Source organism: Tachysurus vachellii, chromosome 6, assembly GCF_030014155.1.
Source record: "Tachysurus vachellii isolate PV-2020 chromosome 6, HZAU_Pvac_v1, whole genome shotgun sequence".
Taxonomy (NCBI): domain Eukaryota; kingdom Metazoa; phylum Chordata; class Actinopteri; order Siluriformes; family Bagridae; genus Tachysurus; species Tachysurus vachellii.
The window spans coordinates 2,201,261-2,218,917 of NC_083465.1; the positions used below are offsets into that span (position 1 = coordinate 2,201,261).

At 39.5% G+C, this 17,657-nt stretch overlaps 1 protein-coding gene across 1 annotated transcript in view; it reads right to left on the reverse strand.

The window, feature by feature from the left end:
* The window catches only part of LOC132846622 (pro-neuregulin-3, membrane-bound isoform), a 270,076-nt gene that overhangs the window by 86,995 nt on the left and 165,424 nt on the right, over positions 1 to 17,657 (reverse strand). Inside the window, exon 2 of the mRNA XM_060871314.1 lies at positions 4,675 to 4,804. Within this exon, the coding sequence (XP_060727297.1) occupies positions 4,675 to 4,804 (130 nt within the window). The remainder of the gene's footprint in view (positions 1 to 4,674; positions 4,805 to 17,657) is intronic.

Here is a 17,657-nt window from a genome sequence, read left to right on the forward strand (position 1 = left end):
ATTTTTAGTTTGTCATCCCGACTCTGAAGCATTTCTCAAACATCGGAGACCCCACCTTTAAGGTGAGTCTACATCACTACATTTCATCATACTGTATACTTTTGACATCATAATGTTTCTTTCTTTTTTCATCACACTTTATATTAATCCCAGCAGTTTGTATGATGATGGCTAGCCGTTACCATTCAAACTGTATTATAAGTGCAGTATATAACATTGTATTGATTAGGAATAAATCTTAGCTTTTTTGGTTCCTGGTCGGATTGAGAAACCAGTTTAACCTTCAGTTTGTAGAAATCATTCATTAGTTACTGATAGTGAACAATCAAGCTCCAATTTCCTGCCCAGACCAATGTTTTGATAGCTTTAAAATCGTATTGCCGAGTCATGTGCTAAGAGGCTAGCGAGAAACATACAAGACGACTTTTTTAAACGGTTTATTTCTAATTTCGCCTGTGATCAGTCTGACAAATGTTTTGGTTCAGTTCTGTGCTATTCGCTTCATTAAAAAACATTATTTAGTGCTTAGTATTTTCTTTCAAACATTGCTTCTGATGATGAACTGTGCATGCAAATGAATCTGACTAGTAAAAATTGCTCAGAAGGATTTTTTTTTTATTTTTTTTTTATTTTAGTATTAAGAGGTTGCATCATAATATCAGAGGTCTGAAGTAAAGCTTCATATCTGCAAGATCCTCAGTACAAGACTGAAAGACTCAAAGCAATGTTCCCCCAATTTCATTTCAATTGATTGCACAGTTTAGTGGATTTTGCTGCTCTAACGCACCTGAATCAACGTATCATCTCATTAACAAGCTACTAATGAGGTTAAAATGGGTACTTTAGAAAACGCAAAGCACCCTAGTGTCTAATGGAGCTGAACTAAGGGACCAGGTTTCAAAAAAAAAAAAAAAAAAGACAGTGAATCACAGCGCTCTGGTCTGAATGTGGTTAAGCCACTGCTTAACTCTCGATAATTTATTGTCATCACCAAAATGGGGCATATAAAAGACTACCCAAGACATGCTGATTTGCACACTTTTTTGCTCTTTTGCACAAACTGTCCAACATTTCAGCCTTTTTGCACATACTGTACAATATCTCAGTCATTTTGCACATACTGTACAATATTTCATTTGTCATTTGCTGTTTTTGAACAATTCTATATATTATCTCAAGGACCTGCTGCTAAGAAACTATGTGCATTCTAGTATTACTGCACAAAATATTGTTTGAACATTCAGTATTCACATACAGTATTTACACTGGTCGGTCGGCGCTGTTTCTGTTTACTGTTTATTGTCTTTTGTGTATTGTATTTTTTTGTACTTTTTGTATTGTCTTTTAACTTTTTGTCTGCACTGTCTTTTGTCCTGCACTGTCTTGTCTGTTTTGTTTGTCTTGTCCTGCATTGTTTGCACCAGGTTGCACAGTTGCACTTTATGTGGCTAAGACTACTTACAAGTCATTAGCCCTGTCTTTGTTTTATGTAGCACCAAAATCCTGGAGAAACGTTCATTTCACTGTGTACTGCAACAGCTATATATTGTTGAAAAGCTTCAATATAAAGCTTCAATAAAAGCTTCTTGACTTGACATGTCAAAAGTCTGTTATCATTTTGTATGATTATCTCCTTAATTCCAAATAAATAAGGATAAAGTGAAAAGCCACGCTTGTTTGATGCCCTACCAGATAGTCACAGTGAGGAAAGACCAGTTTAAATGACCAGGAAGAAGGAACAAACAATCCAGTGCTTAAAAAATACATTGCTTAAGAAATGTCTTAATTAAATGCTGACTTTGGTGATGGAAGACTGAGCATGAGGCCAGAAGCAGCATCAGTTAAATGCACTTACTCACCCCTTACATAATGCTACCAATTGGAGCGTTTGAGTAATTACCATGACCCTTATCTATCTATCTATCTATCTATCTATCTATCTATCTATCTATCTATCTATCTATCTGTAATTTTAGTTATTTATTTGATATTTTCTTTGTTTTATTTATTTATTTATTTATTTATTTAGCCATTCATTTATTTACTTACTATTTTTATTTCTTCATACAATTAATATCCAAATTGCATGAATTTTAAACCGATTCTATCAGTAAACACCAATATCAGCTCTGGGGGTAATTTAATTTATTTAACTTATTTGTATTACTTTACTAACTAACTAATTGATTTAAAAAGAAAAAATTAAAATATATGAAATGACAAAATATTCAATAAAATTACTTTTAGTGGGTGATTTTATCTGGGGTTTTTTTTTATTCATTTGATATTATAGGCCCCGCGCCTCGGGGGTTTCCTCCGGGTACTTCGGTTTCCTCCCCCGGTCCAAAGACATGCATGGTAGGTTGATTGGCATCTCTGGAAAATTGTCCCTAGTGTGTGAGTGAATGAGAGTGTGTGTGCCCTGTGATGGGTTGGCGCTCGTCCAGGGTGTATCCTGCCTCGATGCCCGATGACGCCTGAGATAGGCACAGGCTCCCAGTGACCCGAGGTAGTTCGGATAAGCGGTAGAAAGTGAGTGAGTGAGAGTGATATTTTAGGCATAATTATTATAAAGAATATTTTGCTTTTTTGTCACATTACTTTAATATTAATGTACTTGGTCTAGTCATTATTTATTATTCATTCATCCTTGTTCAAGCAGTGATGCGTGCTGGGATTGTAAGGCCCATGTCAGGAACTCATCCTGGGTGGGATTCTAGATCATCTCAGGAAATCCCAAAAATCTCACAGTTCACATCTAAGTGCAATGCAGAGTAACAAGTCCACCTTCCCACTTAGAGGAAACCCAGGAGTGTATGGTGAAAACATGCCAAACTGAGCACACAGAATAATCTCAAAGCTCACAACTGAACTCTATACCCTGGAGCTGGAGAAAACTCAATGTTTTCCCAAACCATTTCATATAAAAAGATCAGAAAGTGATGTCAATGTTCCTAGAACATATCCAGCAGATGCTCAACATCATCCATAATTCATATTCCTTTTTTATGTGACGAGGAGCTCGATTTAACGACAGGGTGTCCAAATTGAAATTAGTACCATGTTGTTGTTCACTTGCCGGATTTTCCCCTCAGGCTAGGAACAAACTTGCTTTCAGAAATTAAAGCGTATTGATTTCAAAAGGACATAACACAGCAACCTGCCGGGATTGCTGCAGCATAGTGAGACATCTGGATGCGCACTAACTCCAGGAACTGGATCACAACTAATACCAAATATGAAATATTACATACTTTACATTTTGGACAGGCTGTAAACAAAGCGTATTATACAAATCTAAGACACTTTAGGTCAGTATAAGCTGCATGGAAGAATCATTAGCTACATAAAAGCTAAACATAGCTGCTGATTTTTTTTTTTTTAGTATTAATTAAGTTGTTTTTTTTTGTGTGTGTACATTATTTTTTTTGCTTTTCAGTAGACTTGAAAAGTACAAAGTGGTGGTTTTGATTTAAGAGCTATACATTTTTTTTAAATGCACATTAAACCTCACTTTGTCGCTGATAAATGCAAATTTAGATATGTAGCTGGCCTACTTTTTATTTTTATTTTTTTTTCAAGGCTGTTAGAAAGCTTTGAGTCAAAACAACAACCTGGAACTGAGATTACACAAGATGGAACAAAAACATTTCACTTGTGCAAGGTGTTCAGTGAAACAGTGTGTGAAAGGTTGAAGGGTTGCCAGGTTACAGAAATCCCCCAGGGACAAATACAGACAAATACAGCAACAAATAGAGATATAGTGAAGGTAATGGCATTGTGCTATATCATAAGTGTGTAAATTTGATGTGTGTCATTGGTGCATTCATTGCCATCTACAATGCTGTTCTTATGGGTAAAATAATCTGGCATGTGATTTTGACTCACATTACGTCCTTAACTTAGTTTACAGGCACACGTTAGCCTATGTAGCCTGAAATACTAGTGCATGAACTATCCCTTTAGACCTACAGCTTGTTGCCAGATCTCCTTAGGCTGCACTTTAATAGGAACTTTCTTCAGGGATTTAATTAGCAGCAGGTGTCTGAAAAGGAAGACGTGCCTTCAAGAAGCAGTCAAATAAACAGAACATCCAGACCAACTCTGCCAATTACTACTGATCAAACAAGGACACTTGTTCCCCTTTGCTCCACGACGAGTCATGGAGTGTGACAATTTACTTATTCATCAGCGTAACGAACAAGACATCCTCTGAAGCAAAACCACAGGACTGACCTTCATGGAGCGAAAAGATTAGTATATATATATATATATATATATATATATATATATATATATATATATATATATATATATATATATATATATATATATATATATATATGGAAGCACTCAGCCAATGTGTCACTAATGAACTTGTGCAAAGTGGCACTTTTAATTAGCACGAAAGGGACATCAGACAGTTCTCGGGCTATGACAGAACCGTCATTGTTAGCATTACTAAGCGCTCGAAGCAAGAAGCAAGTCCCTGAGAGTTGTAGAAAATAATATGTTGGGGGGAAAGCGAACGAGAACAAGAAAGAGAGTGAGAAGGGAACCAACTGAGTGAGCGAGAGCTCCAAAAGGATCATTCTTTTGGCAAATTGAATACAGTATTCCCATCAGTTTAAAGCCACCGAGCCAGAACTTCACTTTATTTCTCTGATTTCCTACCTGCAGTGCTTGTGAGGGCCACTTAAGGTCTCGATGACAAAACACTCGCCATCGTTGAGGCAATAGGCCAAGTCCTTCTCCTGGCACGGCTTGAAATGCTCCGATTTCAAGGGCGGGAGGGTCGGGGCCGCTGCAAGACAAAAACAAGAAGGGAAAAAAAACAGTTAGTAAAGAGTATGAGGTAATCAAGTGACTGTAATGTAAGCGATGATATATATATATATATATATATATATATATATATATATATATATATATGCACGATATGTGTCGAATATACAAGTGATGTTCATGACTGTTTTTTTGTACTTTTTTCTATTTTTGGTAACCACATTTTGCTAATTTTCTGGAACAAACAAACAATAATCTTAGATTAAGTGTTAAACGATAAAAAAGGGCTAAATGGAAGAATGGAAGAAACCAATTCTGTTTTCCTGAGACCAGGAGGGACATGACATAATTTTTTTTAAATGTTGCTTCTGTCTCTTTAATTGTTATAATGTTCCAGAATTCACCCACATTTCATTTCAAGCTTTGAAATTGTAATTTATTATTTATTTGTTTATTTATTTGAAATCATTACCCTTCTCCGCCATTAAAACAGCATGGCGGTACAACATTTTACAAACCGTCGTGCGTATCTAGAAAGCAACTGGTGCATCCATTCGAATCCCATTATATTGCACTCCACTCAAATTGTTTATCCCTCTTCCCCAATATTGCCTCACAGGGGTTGTTTATTATTTCTCAGTATAATTGCCTAGTATCTTATTTGAGAAATTTAGTATAATTTAATAAGTAAGTCTCATTATTTTTCATTCACGGAGGGTGTTCGTGTCAACTGATATGTCGCAGAGACGATTATTTAACAGTTAGGTGGAAATCAAAAGTTAATTGCTTATGAGATGAAAATGAACACTAAAAAAAATGTGATTCGGAAAATGATTTCAATTTCATATACATTTCGCTAATTTATTCTTGAATGTTAATAATTTAATTAGTATCTTAATAGCCTAAATACCTTGCAATCATTACTTTGTCTGTATTTAGAGACTCTGTGAATCCTACTGGAGTGAGGTGGGAAGACAAGCTGAATGGGATGGCAGTCCATTACGGGGCATCACACACATACGTTCACATGTGGGGTAATTTTTCATAGTCAATCCACCACTGGGAGGTCGGAGGAAACAGAAGAACACAGAGCGTATCCCACTCTAAGGATAGGGGAAAATGTGAGAACTCCATATAGACAGCAACCTGAGATCAGGATCGACCTGAGAATTCTGGAGCTGTGAGCCGGCAATGCTAAACACACAATGTGAAAGCTGTTTGAAGGGTAAAAAGAGCAGACGCCATCACACTAACAACTTGATGTCTTCTCTTCTTTATCAGACAGTGGCATAGCCTGAATGGAAGCGTCGCTGTAATACAGTGTGTATAATGTTAACACAGTCCCGGTGTTGGCTTTGCTGCTGATCAGCGACTGTGAAAAGATGGATGGAGGAGAGGAACAATCGCTCTCTCTGGCCTAATGAGATTAATACAGGAAACAGTCCACTGTTTGGGAATAAGAGTCCATCGTGATGAATAGGACGCGCCTCTGTGTTGGTGAGAGCCTGCATAATATCAGAGCGTCGCTATTTTTTACCTTCCTATCGACTATGCCTGACAGCATGCTGACCATAAAACATGACTAATGAAATTGTGCGTGTGCTAAAACATTGCAAGGAGCTACACTTTAAACTACGTAAGTGTGTCAAGACATCAGCAGGGTGGAGGTGCATTAACAACAAAAAAATGGATATGGGAAGTATAGGAAGAAAACAAGTGGAGACATGCTGTTATGGATAAATAATCAATTACAGGGTAACGGGATGAAGTGGAGTCTCTATCATATAGTGTTTTATTCCTCCTGTACCATAGCAACCTGAATAATTTTTTCTTCCCTTCTTGGAGGTAATAAAACTGTTCCTGAGAAACGCAAAGCACAGAACTTCCACAAAAAATGGTAAAGAAATGTTCAAAAATCAGCATTGGGGAAGCGGTAAAAATGACACCGGCAGTGAATGGAGAACATAGAGAGATGCATGTATATTTATGGCTATTTATGGCTAAACAGAGCTTGATGCTGCCTGGGTGAGCACTGGGTGGGCATTGGGTGGGCATTGGGTGAGGTGAGATTCCACAGTGTTTTTGTTCCCAAGATAAATGATGTCCCCTTCTGAAGGCAGCTGGATGCTAAGGGTGTGTGTGGTGTTGAAGACCATAGACAACGATGTGAAAATGATATACCTCTACCAAAAAATCAGCAAAGTATTAAACTGGTGGAGACTTGAAAAAAAAACAACTATGTGCACATATCAAATTTTGCTGTACAAGAAGCTTCTTGCCACATCCTGAACAGCAAGAATAAACAATGCATTTAAAGATTTGAAGCTCGAGTTTACTCCTTCTGACGTCCAATAAATTCTCTCGAGGCTCTCATTTATAAACGCAACACAACACCCATATTACACAACACAATTGATATTCGTCCTCTGAAAAAGGCAGTTAAGACATCGCTAGCCCTGAGCTGTGTCATGGATCTTGGCTTTTGTGACAGTCCTTCCATCTTTCTTGATTGCCGTAGGTGGGGGAAGGGGAAGTAGTGAAGAGATGGAAGGATGGGATTCCCTTGAGCTCTTTTCTAGGACTGTCCTTCAGAATCAAAGTTCCTCCAGGTTCCTAGCGGCATAACTGGTAGGCAAGGTCAGCGGGTATCAATCAGCATTGGAGCGGTAGTAAAGATGACACCGGCAGAGAATGGAGAACGTGGAAGGACGAGGACACGCTCACGGACAGGATTTATGGCGATGAATATTCTCGGGAACGTCTAATAATTCTATTTAAGTACTTCAAGAGCAGTTCATTGAGATCTTGGGATGAAACTTAAACTTCATGCATAGTATGCACAGATTTTTGGGTAGCAGGATGACAGATGGGGATTCGTGTTGAATAGTTTACTTTCTATTGAAAAAGAATGTCAGCGGACTTATTGGTTAATATCCACAGAGATGCTAATATAACCTGAGTTATAACCTGGAGCTGTCTTATGTTCCTTCTTGTTTGGTTTAAAGACATTCAGTCTCACTGTCTTTTGCAGGTATGACTGAAAACTCTATGATTTAGACCAAGACGACTTGTTCTCACTCCTCTTGCTCCCTTGGGATGGAGCCCCTTTCCAAAGTGTCATCTCTGTTCCTTGGTTTAAAGAAACTGTTTAGCCATTTTGTCATTGCATTTGTTCACAGCTGTTGTAGTTCTCCAAAGTTCATGTAAAACATTAATAAGTTTCCCACAAAAGGTTGGCATGGCCTAGTTAACTTTGTTTTGTCTTAGTCCAATAAATGTCAGCCTGACGCCACAAATATCCGCCTGAATATTGTTTCCCCTGTGGAGTAATAACTTTTTAATGAAATATCGTGTTCAGTCTAGCACAATATAACCATTAATCCATGTCAACAACTACATTATTTTAGATACTATGTAAATTCCTCATTTCTTTTAATTAACTTCGACACAAATGGCCAGATTTCTGTGGCAATGTATTAAATATGTTATCGACAGCCTTTTCTGATAACTGGTATATTGCAAAAACTCTCTCTTGTCAGGTTCATATCTGAAAAGGTCTCGTTGTTTCTGGGGAATAGCCAAACATTTTCCTCACTGAAGGCCATTCTAACTGAGGCTCTGTTATGTTTGATTAACAATGTCAGACAAAACACAAAACCAGCTAGAAATATTTTGGAACTGTTATGTCTAGTCTGGAATTTGTATTTAATAATATCTTGAACATGTGTGGAAAAAATGTGTCACTGCATGTCCTGAAAGAAAACTGCCTAAAAGCTTTTGCTTTACCAATAATCTCTTACTTATTCTCTCTTTTTTAAAAGGTCATTGGCAATTTACTGCCTGAAAAGGAAATACTGATTTCATCTTTTAGCTTCACTGACCGCTCGTTGTCAGTAACCTTTTCATCAGATTACGGGCCCTGCGGGTTGTTTGTGACAAGAGGACTCATTTGAATCCCGGAAGCTAAGACTGCATTGCTTTCTTGACAGAAAAATGAAAAGCTACAACCAGTAACCGGTCAGGCTAGAAGTACTTGCAAACTTGGTAGCTTTGCCACAAGATCTGGCGACTTCTTATAATTCTTAATTAAATTTATTTCTTAATACAAGAATATAGGGGGGCACAGTGGCTTAGTGGTTAGCACGTTCGCCTCACACCTCCAAGGTTGGGGGTTCGATTCCCGCCTCCGCCTTGTGTGTGTGGAGTTTGCATGTTCTCCCCATGCCTCGGGGGTTTCCTCCGAGTACTCCGGTTTCCTCCCCCGTCCAAAGACATGCATGGTAGGTTGATTGGCATCTCTGGAAAAAATTGTCCGTAGTGTGTGATTGTGTGAATTGAGTGAATGAGAGTGTGTGTGTGCCCTGCGATGGGTTGGCACTCCGTCCAGGGTGTATCCTGCCTTGATGCCCGATGACGCCTGAGATGAGGCACAGGCTCCTCCTGACCCGAGGTAGTTCGGATAAGCGGTAGAAAATGAGTGAGTGAGAATACAAGAATATCTGGTGACAAATGTAGTGACTTTATAAGCAGACGTTAGGGATTGCCCTGTCCTGGATATAGATCACCAGGTTCGATTACAGCTGCTGGTTATATGAAGTGAATGAGCACGTTCACTCGAGACTTGAAAGTCTCTGACCAATCATAAATCACAACTCTTTCTAATGACCAATCGTTAATCAACATTGTTCTCAATAACCAATCACCATTCTTCCTAATGACGCAACACTGCATCTGATAACCAAATTAAAATCACACACAAATGACCATTACGATTTAAGAAATATACAAATCAGTATGCAAATAATCTCTGGCAAATTTTAGTTACTTGTTGAGCAAGCATCAGGTACTATCCATTTATTCACTGACAACCAGTTGGCAACATTACCATCATTTAAGGATTTCCTGTTATGAAACTTCGAACTATTACCACGGCCCTTTAACTATAGCTGTTCATTCACTGTCTTCGGAGACCCACAGTGAAAGGACATATCTGTCGCTCCAAATAGAATTTGCGATCACGAGACCGTGTTTCATCATTTCAGACTTAATCAAGCATTCTACATTTCAGTGAAACTTTTGGGGATGTGTACTGCAGAATCAATCCCAGAGATTGCATACTGTGACTAGCTCAACTCTGAAACAAACAGGAAACATATAAAAAGGCACACACATTCAAAACAACAACCAAAAGGGCAGGAGGTAAAGCCTCTAAAGCCAACCCAATCTTGCAGAATTACAATGCTCTCTCCTCAGGGAGCCACTCAAACCTGGGTGATGGAAGTGAGAGGCTGACAGAAGCGGGAATTCAGGGAGGTTGGGTGCGGTACAGTACTATTTTCCCCCAGTGATATAATAAAAATGAGTGATTTAATAACGATGGCAGCTTCTCCTGTCTCCTATCGACTGCACACACACCACAATATCCACACCATCAAGATATCAAGATAAGCCCCCACTGATATTGCGTCGACTGCTGAGTGCCTGGCCCCAGGAAACCGAACATGGATGGAGTCCTGTGTGTGCTCCAGGGTGTGTGTGTGTGTGTGTGTGTGTGTGTGTGTGTGCGTAGACTCTTAGCAAAGCACACTCCCTCAGCATTACTTTCTTTTTCAGTGGCCATCATGCAGAGAAATAAAGGTGGTCGATGAGGAATCATGCAGGCAGGAGTTGCTACACTCTAGGCTGGCAGTATTCACCTGGTATTTTCTGTACCAAGCGTCTAAGCGGTGTGGTGTAGCTCATGCCGTGGTGTAAATTCGTCCTTCCGTTTTTATGGATTTTTCTATTAAATGGTACATGAGGCAGTCAGCAGTACCCCTTTCACCAACCATGCCTACAACAAGCATTTAAAACATGTGTTCTTTCTGTGATAGTCTGTCTAAGATTGAAGAGCTGACTTTAAATCATACTAGATTTTGGCCAAATCATCAGGAATATGCCGAGCTCCAAGTGACTAATACATTTCAACACCTGCCCCACAACCCTAACCCCAACCCCAAGTGACTAATACATTTCAACGATGGCCCCACAGCTGAACCTGTACTACCTGAAGTTATCAGTGAATTCCAGATTCACCTCAGTGGCAGTCTCGGCCTTAGATGCTCCAAGATTCATTGACATTTGCCACCAGTTTTAAGAATAAGATACAATCACTGGATAAAAAAAAATAGTTATCTACGGATATATTTTACTGCATATTTACCAACAGGCTATGGTCAAGGCTTCTGCTTATCGGTCATATTGCCCCGTCTTGTAAAAATACACACTTCCTCCATGCTGAGAAATCCAGCTTGGTCTGTAAGCAGATATATAACAGAAAATTCCTGGCCATGTATTAATCGCCAACCAGCAAATGGTCTCCCAGATTAACTTAATTTGTTTTGGCAATTTATCAGATTCTCTAGCAAATGCTGAAGTTTAGCTTGCAGGCATGCATTTCGCATTAGGAACATTTCTGCTAGGCACTTTCTATCCGATCATCTACATTACCTGCTTTCTCCTGTTGGCAGGAATACACCATAGACTGGATGCCAATCCATTGCATGACCTCACACACTTGCAACCTCGTTGATAATAGAGATTACCCTCTTTACAATGTTTACTTTTAAAACAAAAAAGAACACATCCATAATGATTTAGAAGGGATTAGCTGAATGATGCATGATTTTGAATGTGAATTAACTTCAGGTTAAAATGTAGGAGCCCACGTATCAGGAATTCACCCTGATACTCATTCTCAAATTAAGACAGCACACTTTTCCCCTTTCACCTTTCCAGATTACACATTTTGCCAAAGACAACATTGTGATAATTTGGTAAGTATGAATATTTAACATGCAGTATCTCCGCAACACAATGTTAAACCCAACCCTGTCCAGATTTGTCTTCTTTCTATTCCAATCCTCCTAAAATATTGAACTTGTTTTTGCTTCCTTCTGCCCCTACCAGTCCTAGCATTGCACAGTCCTGTTCTTTTGCCTTTCGCTTCTATCTTTTTCCCTTTTGGATTTATAACATCCTGCCCTGAAATGGGATTCAATGCAAGAACGCTAGATTCCAACTGGCAGAGCTTCTAAAACAACAAGGTTTTGGAGACAGAGAATTCTGCCACACCATATTAATAAGTATGGTAACATTTGATACAATTCCCAGACTTGTAAATAATATCTTTCTTTTGTTTTAGATATAAAGGGCAATACAGTCCTGCCTACTGGTGCCAAAGTCCCTCCCAACCTACAAGACATATTTTTTCTTTCTATACCTCTGGGAAACCTGTTCCTCTGGAGTTCCACAAAATTACAATCTAAATGTCACCTCATACAGTGTGTGTGTTTGTGTGTGTGATGTGACAAAAGAGATCTGCAGACTGCAGAAACTGTGTTCATATTTGAAAGACGGTGAAGTTCAGGCATCTAATCATAATGGTTGCAGCATGAGGTGGGTGTGAAGTGACGACGGCTTCGACAGAGGCTGCCGATGCTACTGCATTGCAGATGTGATGAGCGGCGGAGACGTGTGACAAACAACACACACACGCACACACAAATATACTCATACACACATAACACATACACCGAGTTTTTACCCTAGAGAACTTTTCGTGCTGCAGTAGAATCTGAAGAAAAATTGAGATATGTCCGTTCGAAACAGAACCAGGAAATAATTTTTACTCGTCAACCAATGATTGAAAAAAACCTTAGCATTCTTGACAGCAAAGAACATGCCAGACTACACAAATTAAATTTCCAGAAACAACACTTTATAGTCTACAGGCTATAAATTCAAAAACAAAAAAAAAGTGAATCAGTAGAATAAATGTGGAAACTAATGTGTGTATCATATTTCACTGTTTAAGGATTTAGCAATTAAAATGTCAACCTGAGCTCAGCTAATGTGGCTCAGCTAAAATTGGTGATCCTGGAACTGAGAGCGCACAGATTCCTTATAGCTCAGTGAGCGGTGTTCCTCTGGTGGTGGAACGTTGGCTTAACTGTGAAGGCTCTTGGTTACTGATTAGCAAGTCAAGTCATTCAACCCCCAACATTGCCAAGCTGCCACTGATGGGCTCTTGAGCAAGGTCTCCAAGGGTACTATATTAAGGCTGATCCCAGCTTCCTAACATGCTTGTATATATAAAGAAAAGTATTTCACTGTGCTGTAATGTATATGTAACAAATGAAGATTTTTTTTTTTTTTTTTTTGTCATGTTCAACTCGTTAGTAGTCGGATCAGCATGTGTGAGTTGGCAAGTTCTACTGATCTTCTTCTGCATTAGTTGAACTGAATTTGACTGTGGCGCAGCACTGGTCATAAGAAATTTCTCTATGACACAATTCAGGAACTGCATTTAAATTTTATTTAGCGTTACAACCAAAAATGACAGTGAAAGTGATCCCTATGGGAGTTTCACTTTACTTTATAGAAGCTGATTGCATTAAAGGTGAGAATGCTGTGTAATTGCCCCAAATAGTTTTTTAAAGCACGGATAGCAGAATTTACTGTTTTAGTAAAAGAGGACAAAGCTGCTAGATCATCCTTATGCTATCTCAGTCCTCAATCATTGTGTTGTTCCATGGCAAGAAGTCCAACACACTCCTTTCAAACAAGACAGTTTATCAGAGACTACATCTGTGATCTTCACACTGTGTGATTGTGTGTTGGACCCATTGATCTGTTGTGCCTGATCTAAGTCTCAGGAGTTTTGTTGTCCTCATCAGGAGGAACCTGATGCAGTAGCAGTTGATCTTATCAGGAGGATAGAATTTTTAAGTGTCTAAAAAAAGACCAAAGTATACCATTTGCATCTTAAATGTTCTGTGTCGAACCATACGCCATTGTGTTTCCTTATTAGAAAGGATGTCAAGTACGAAGCTTTCTATATATTATTTTTTCCAGAATGCAGTAGACTGTAGTCTACCAAGAGATGGAAGTTCTATCTTGCTAACCATCAAACCAATGAAACTGCTAGAACACACTCAAACAGTCACTAACCTTCAAGAACTCATTGTAGGAAATGAAAGAGAAAATTGTTCGGTTTTAAAACACACTACTGGAGACAGAACTACAAAAGCATTTAGTCTCTGTCTTGATCTAAGAGGCTGAGAAAGGTATAAAGGAGTGCAGGGCAAGAGAGGTCCTTCACTGAGTCCTTTACTTTACAGACAAGGAAAAACAACCTGTATTTTTAATATTAATGGTTGACTTTCTTTCTTTCTTTCTTTCTTTCTTTCTTTCTTTCTTTCTGTTGCATTGATAACGTGTCCTTTTGAAGGTTCTAAGAACTATACAACAGAGTGGAACCTCAAAACCTGCTATTTGTCAAAGGGAATTTTTTTCCTTTGCAAAGTTTACCTTCTATTCCAGAACCAAGAAAACAATTACCCAATGAACCATTACAAAATCTTTTTATGTGCATTCCTTCATTCTGTCTGCCCTCCATTCCTCTTCTGTTACAGTGCTAATAAAAAGTATACCATTCTTTGAAGGTTTTATGTAAAACCTTATGTAGAACCCATTTAAGAAGCTAAGAGCCCATAATTATCTGGTGGACTATTAGAGAACCCATGAATATCCCTCATTTCTAAGAGTGACTTGGTGATCCATTAAAGGGTCGATGTAGAATCATAACAGTGTGGTATTCATATCAGAGAGCATTCGTTCCTAAAAGGTAAAACCCTCAAAAGAAGGAAAGAACCATTAATTACCCAATGAACCATTAAAATCCCTCTTGCTTTTGGTCCTTTCTTTCTTCCTTCATTATTTCTTTCCTACAACAGCATCCTACTGTATGAGGGAGGAATCTCTCTTAGAAGATAGAACCCTTTTTAGAAACTATGAACCTTCTATCTGTCTGTACTAACATTACCTGCTATCCCAGCCCAAATCAGTGACATCTAAAACGGTCTATATATAACTAACCAAGTGTGGTTTTCATATCAGATACCCCTTTTCCACCGGAAAGAACCGGGTGTTGGTTCAGCGCTAGAGCTGGTGCTGGTTCAAAGTTGGTTCCACTGGCGAACCTTCTAAGAACCGGTTTACCTTTCCATCGGTTAGAGAGCCGTCACAGAGCCGAGTCTGACGTCACTGTATACGTGTCACGTTACACAGCAACGTTAGCGCAGCAGCGGCAAACACAAACACAACATCAACAATGCCGGATGTTGCTTTACTGTTAATGCTCATGGCTCTGTGAACCTGCATTTTCATCCAAACCTGCATTGGCATCCAAAACCGGTGAATCCAACGTGTACGTGCAGCTCCATGTAATCTGTATAAACTGAGGTTGTAATCGAGAAAGTACATGTTAACGTTATTTTATCATTAACACAGAAAAAAGTTAGCCTTAGCATGTAGCTACCTACTATCATGTGTGCTGATAATTGATCATATTGCGGTAAAGTAAAAGTTTATTAAACATTAGTATATTTAAGGTACATTATCAAATGCGCTAACAGTAGCCCCGCCCACAGCCCCGCCCACAGCTCCTGACGCAAGCGGTTCTTAAGTCTAGACCAGCAACGTTTTGGTGCTACTTAAGAACCACTTTTCCTGGTTCAGAGTCGGTGCTCTGGCTGTCGAAAAAGAAAGAACTGGTTATAAATTAGGACCGAACCAGCACTCAAACTGCCTCGATTTAAAAGGGGCAACAGAGGATTCTTTCCTAAAAGGTAGAACCCTTGAAGGAAGCAAAGAACCACCGTACCAAATGAACCTATAAAAACCCCTCGTTTGTGTTGCATCTTTCCTTCCCAACAGTGTGCACCTATCAGGGAGGTTTCTATCTCAAAAGTTGGAACCCTTTAAGGAGCTACTGTAAGAACCCACTGTCTGTCTATGCTAGCCTTAACTTCTATTTCAACCCACATTGTTGCTTTCTTAATAATTCTATGTAGAACATGGATGCGTAATTATCCAACAAACCACCTTCTTTCTTCTTGCTAATTCATGCAATTGCACGGTCTCCCTTTAAAAATTGATTTGTTACTTATCACTTCCCTTCTCGGAATTGTCTCCTAACAATGGCCTGACACTTCTTACTTGTGCACAATGCTCTGAGTTCCCTAATTAATCTGAAGAGAGGAAGATATTGCTTTTGGGACACATTTGGTTGTCGGCTCAGGGCCACCTCAACCCAGGCTTCTGATAACGCATAAATAAATTTGGGAATGATAGAAAGAGTGAGAGAGAGAGAGAGAGAGAGAGAGAGAGAGAGCGAGAGAGAGAGAGAGAGAGAAAAGAGAAGGGGGCGAAATTTCCTCCCTCCCTCTCAATTTCACTCCGCTCAAAATAGGTTTTACGAGGACAGGGAGCACTTCATTTTCAATTTAAAGAAGGGAAAGGAGATAGGCAGCGTTCTGATTAAGTGGAAGTGAAGACGAAAAGGTGTTGAAATTTGCTGCCAGCTTTATTACATGCAAAGTACAGTTGCAAAGGAAATGATTATTCCCTAATTGACAGCAATATATTGGTTTGCTGGCCATTTTAAGCACCACACTCTTGAATTCTCAGCTCTGATTGGTCGATTTCAGAACGGCGATGTTAAATTTTCAAACTTTTGTAATTTTTGCTATTTATTCATTCATTCATTCATTCATCTTCTACCGCTTATCCGAACTACCTCGGGTCACGGGGAGCCTGTGCCTTTCTCAGGCGTCATTGGGCATCAAGGCAGGATACACCCTGGACGGAGTGCCAACCCATCGCAGGGCACACACACACACTCATTCACTCACGCAATCACACACTACGGACAATTTTCCAGAGATGCCAATCAACCTACCATGCATGTCTTTGGACCGGGGGAGGAAACCGGAGTACCCGGAGGAAACCCCCGAGGCACGGAGAGAACACGCAAACTCCACACACACAAGGCGGAGGCGGGAATCGAACCCCCAACCCTGGAGGTGTGAGGCGAACGTGCTAACCACTAAGCCACCGTGCCCCCCTAATTTTTGCTATTATGAATGGAAATTATGGAGTGAGGTTTCTGGAAGGAGTCTCCAAAGTCAGCAGCTTTTCATCGTGGGAAAGTCTATTTCCCGTGTCTTTCTCTGACACACTGAGACTCTCTCACATGTGGGCAAGAGTGGAAAGTTTTCTAATTAACCTTAAGACAAAGACTTAACTTTTTTGTACATGTCCAATTGTCTGCTTCTGGCTGCCTCGACCCTGACATGTGATAATGATAACGGCATGTGAAATTAGAGAGAGAGAGAGAGAGAGAGAGAGAGAGAGAGAGAGAGAGAGAGTGATGAGGTACAAAGCGAACCTCGCTTCTTCAATTGCACAAAAATAGGTTTCGCAATGACGGCGGCCACTTCACTTTTGATTTCGGGAAAGGAAATAAGATAGGGCACGCTGTGATTAAGTGGAACCTAAGATGACTTGAAAGCTCGGTTCATGCCAAGGACAGCAGGAGGATGGAGACAGACTCGGCTGTTTCAAATTCAAATGATTTTGCTCATCGTTTCCTCAAAGGAAAACAGGCTGAGGAACATCAGACAGGACAGACGAGAAACATGAAAAGCTTCATTTGATGTTTCGACATAAAAGGACATGCGTCCTCTAAACATAGGAGACTTGTAGCTTTATGTATAGTTCACGCAACTATAGTTGTGACTACAAAAGAATGCATATAAAGCTAGGAATGGTTTCCTGAGGGTGGGGTTTGCAACCGTATTCGCTTTCCTGAGAACTAATTCAGAAGAAACTTGGCAGGATTGATGTGCCAGATCCTGACAGACTTCGGTGATTCATCCCTTCTGCTTGGAGATTTCTGCACTTCTGACTCACAGGGTTCCACGTGGATTCCCTAAAGGTCCGCGCTTCGCCAACTATCATCCTTTATGGAGATTTTTACTTTCTAAGAC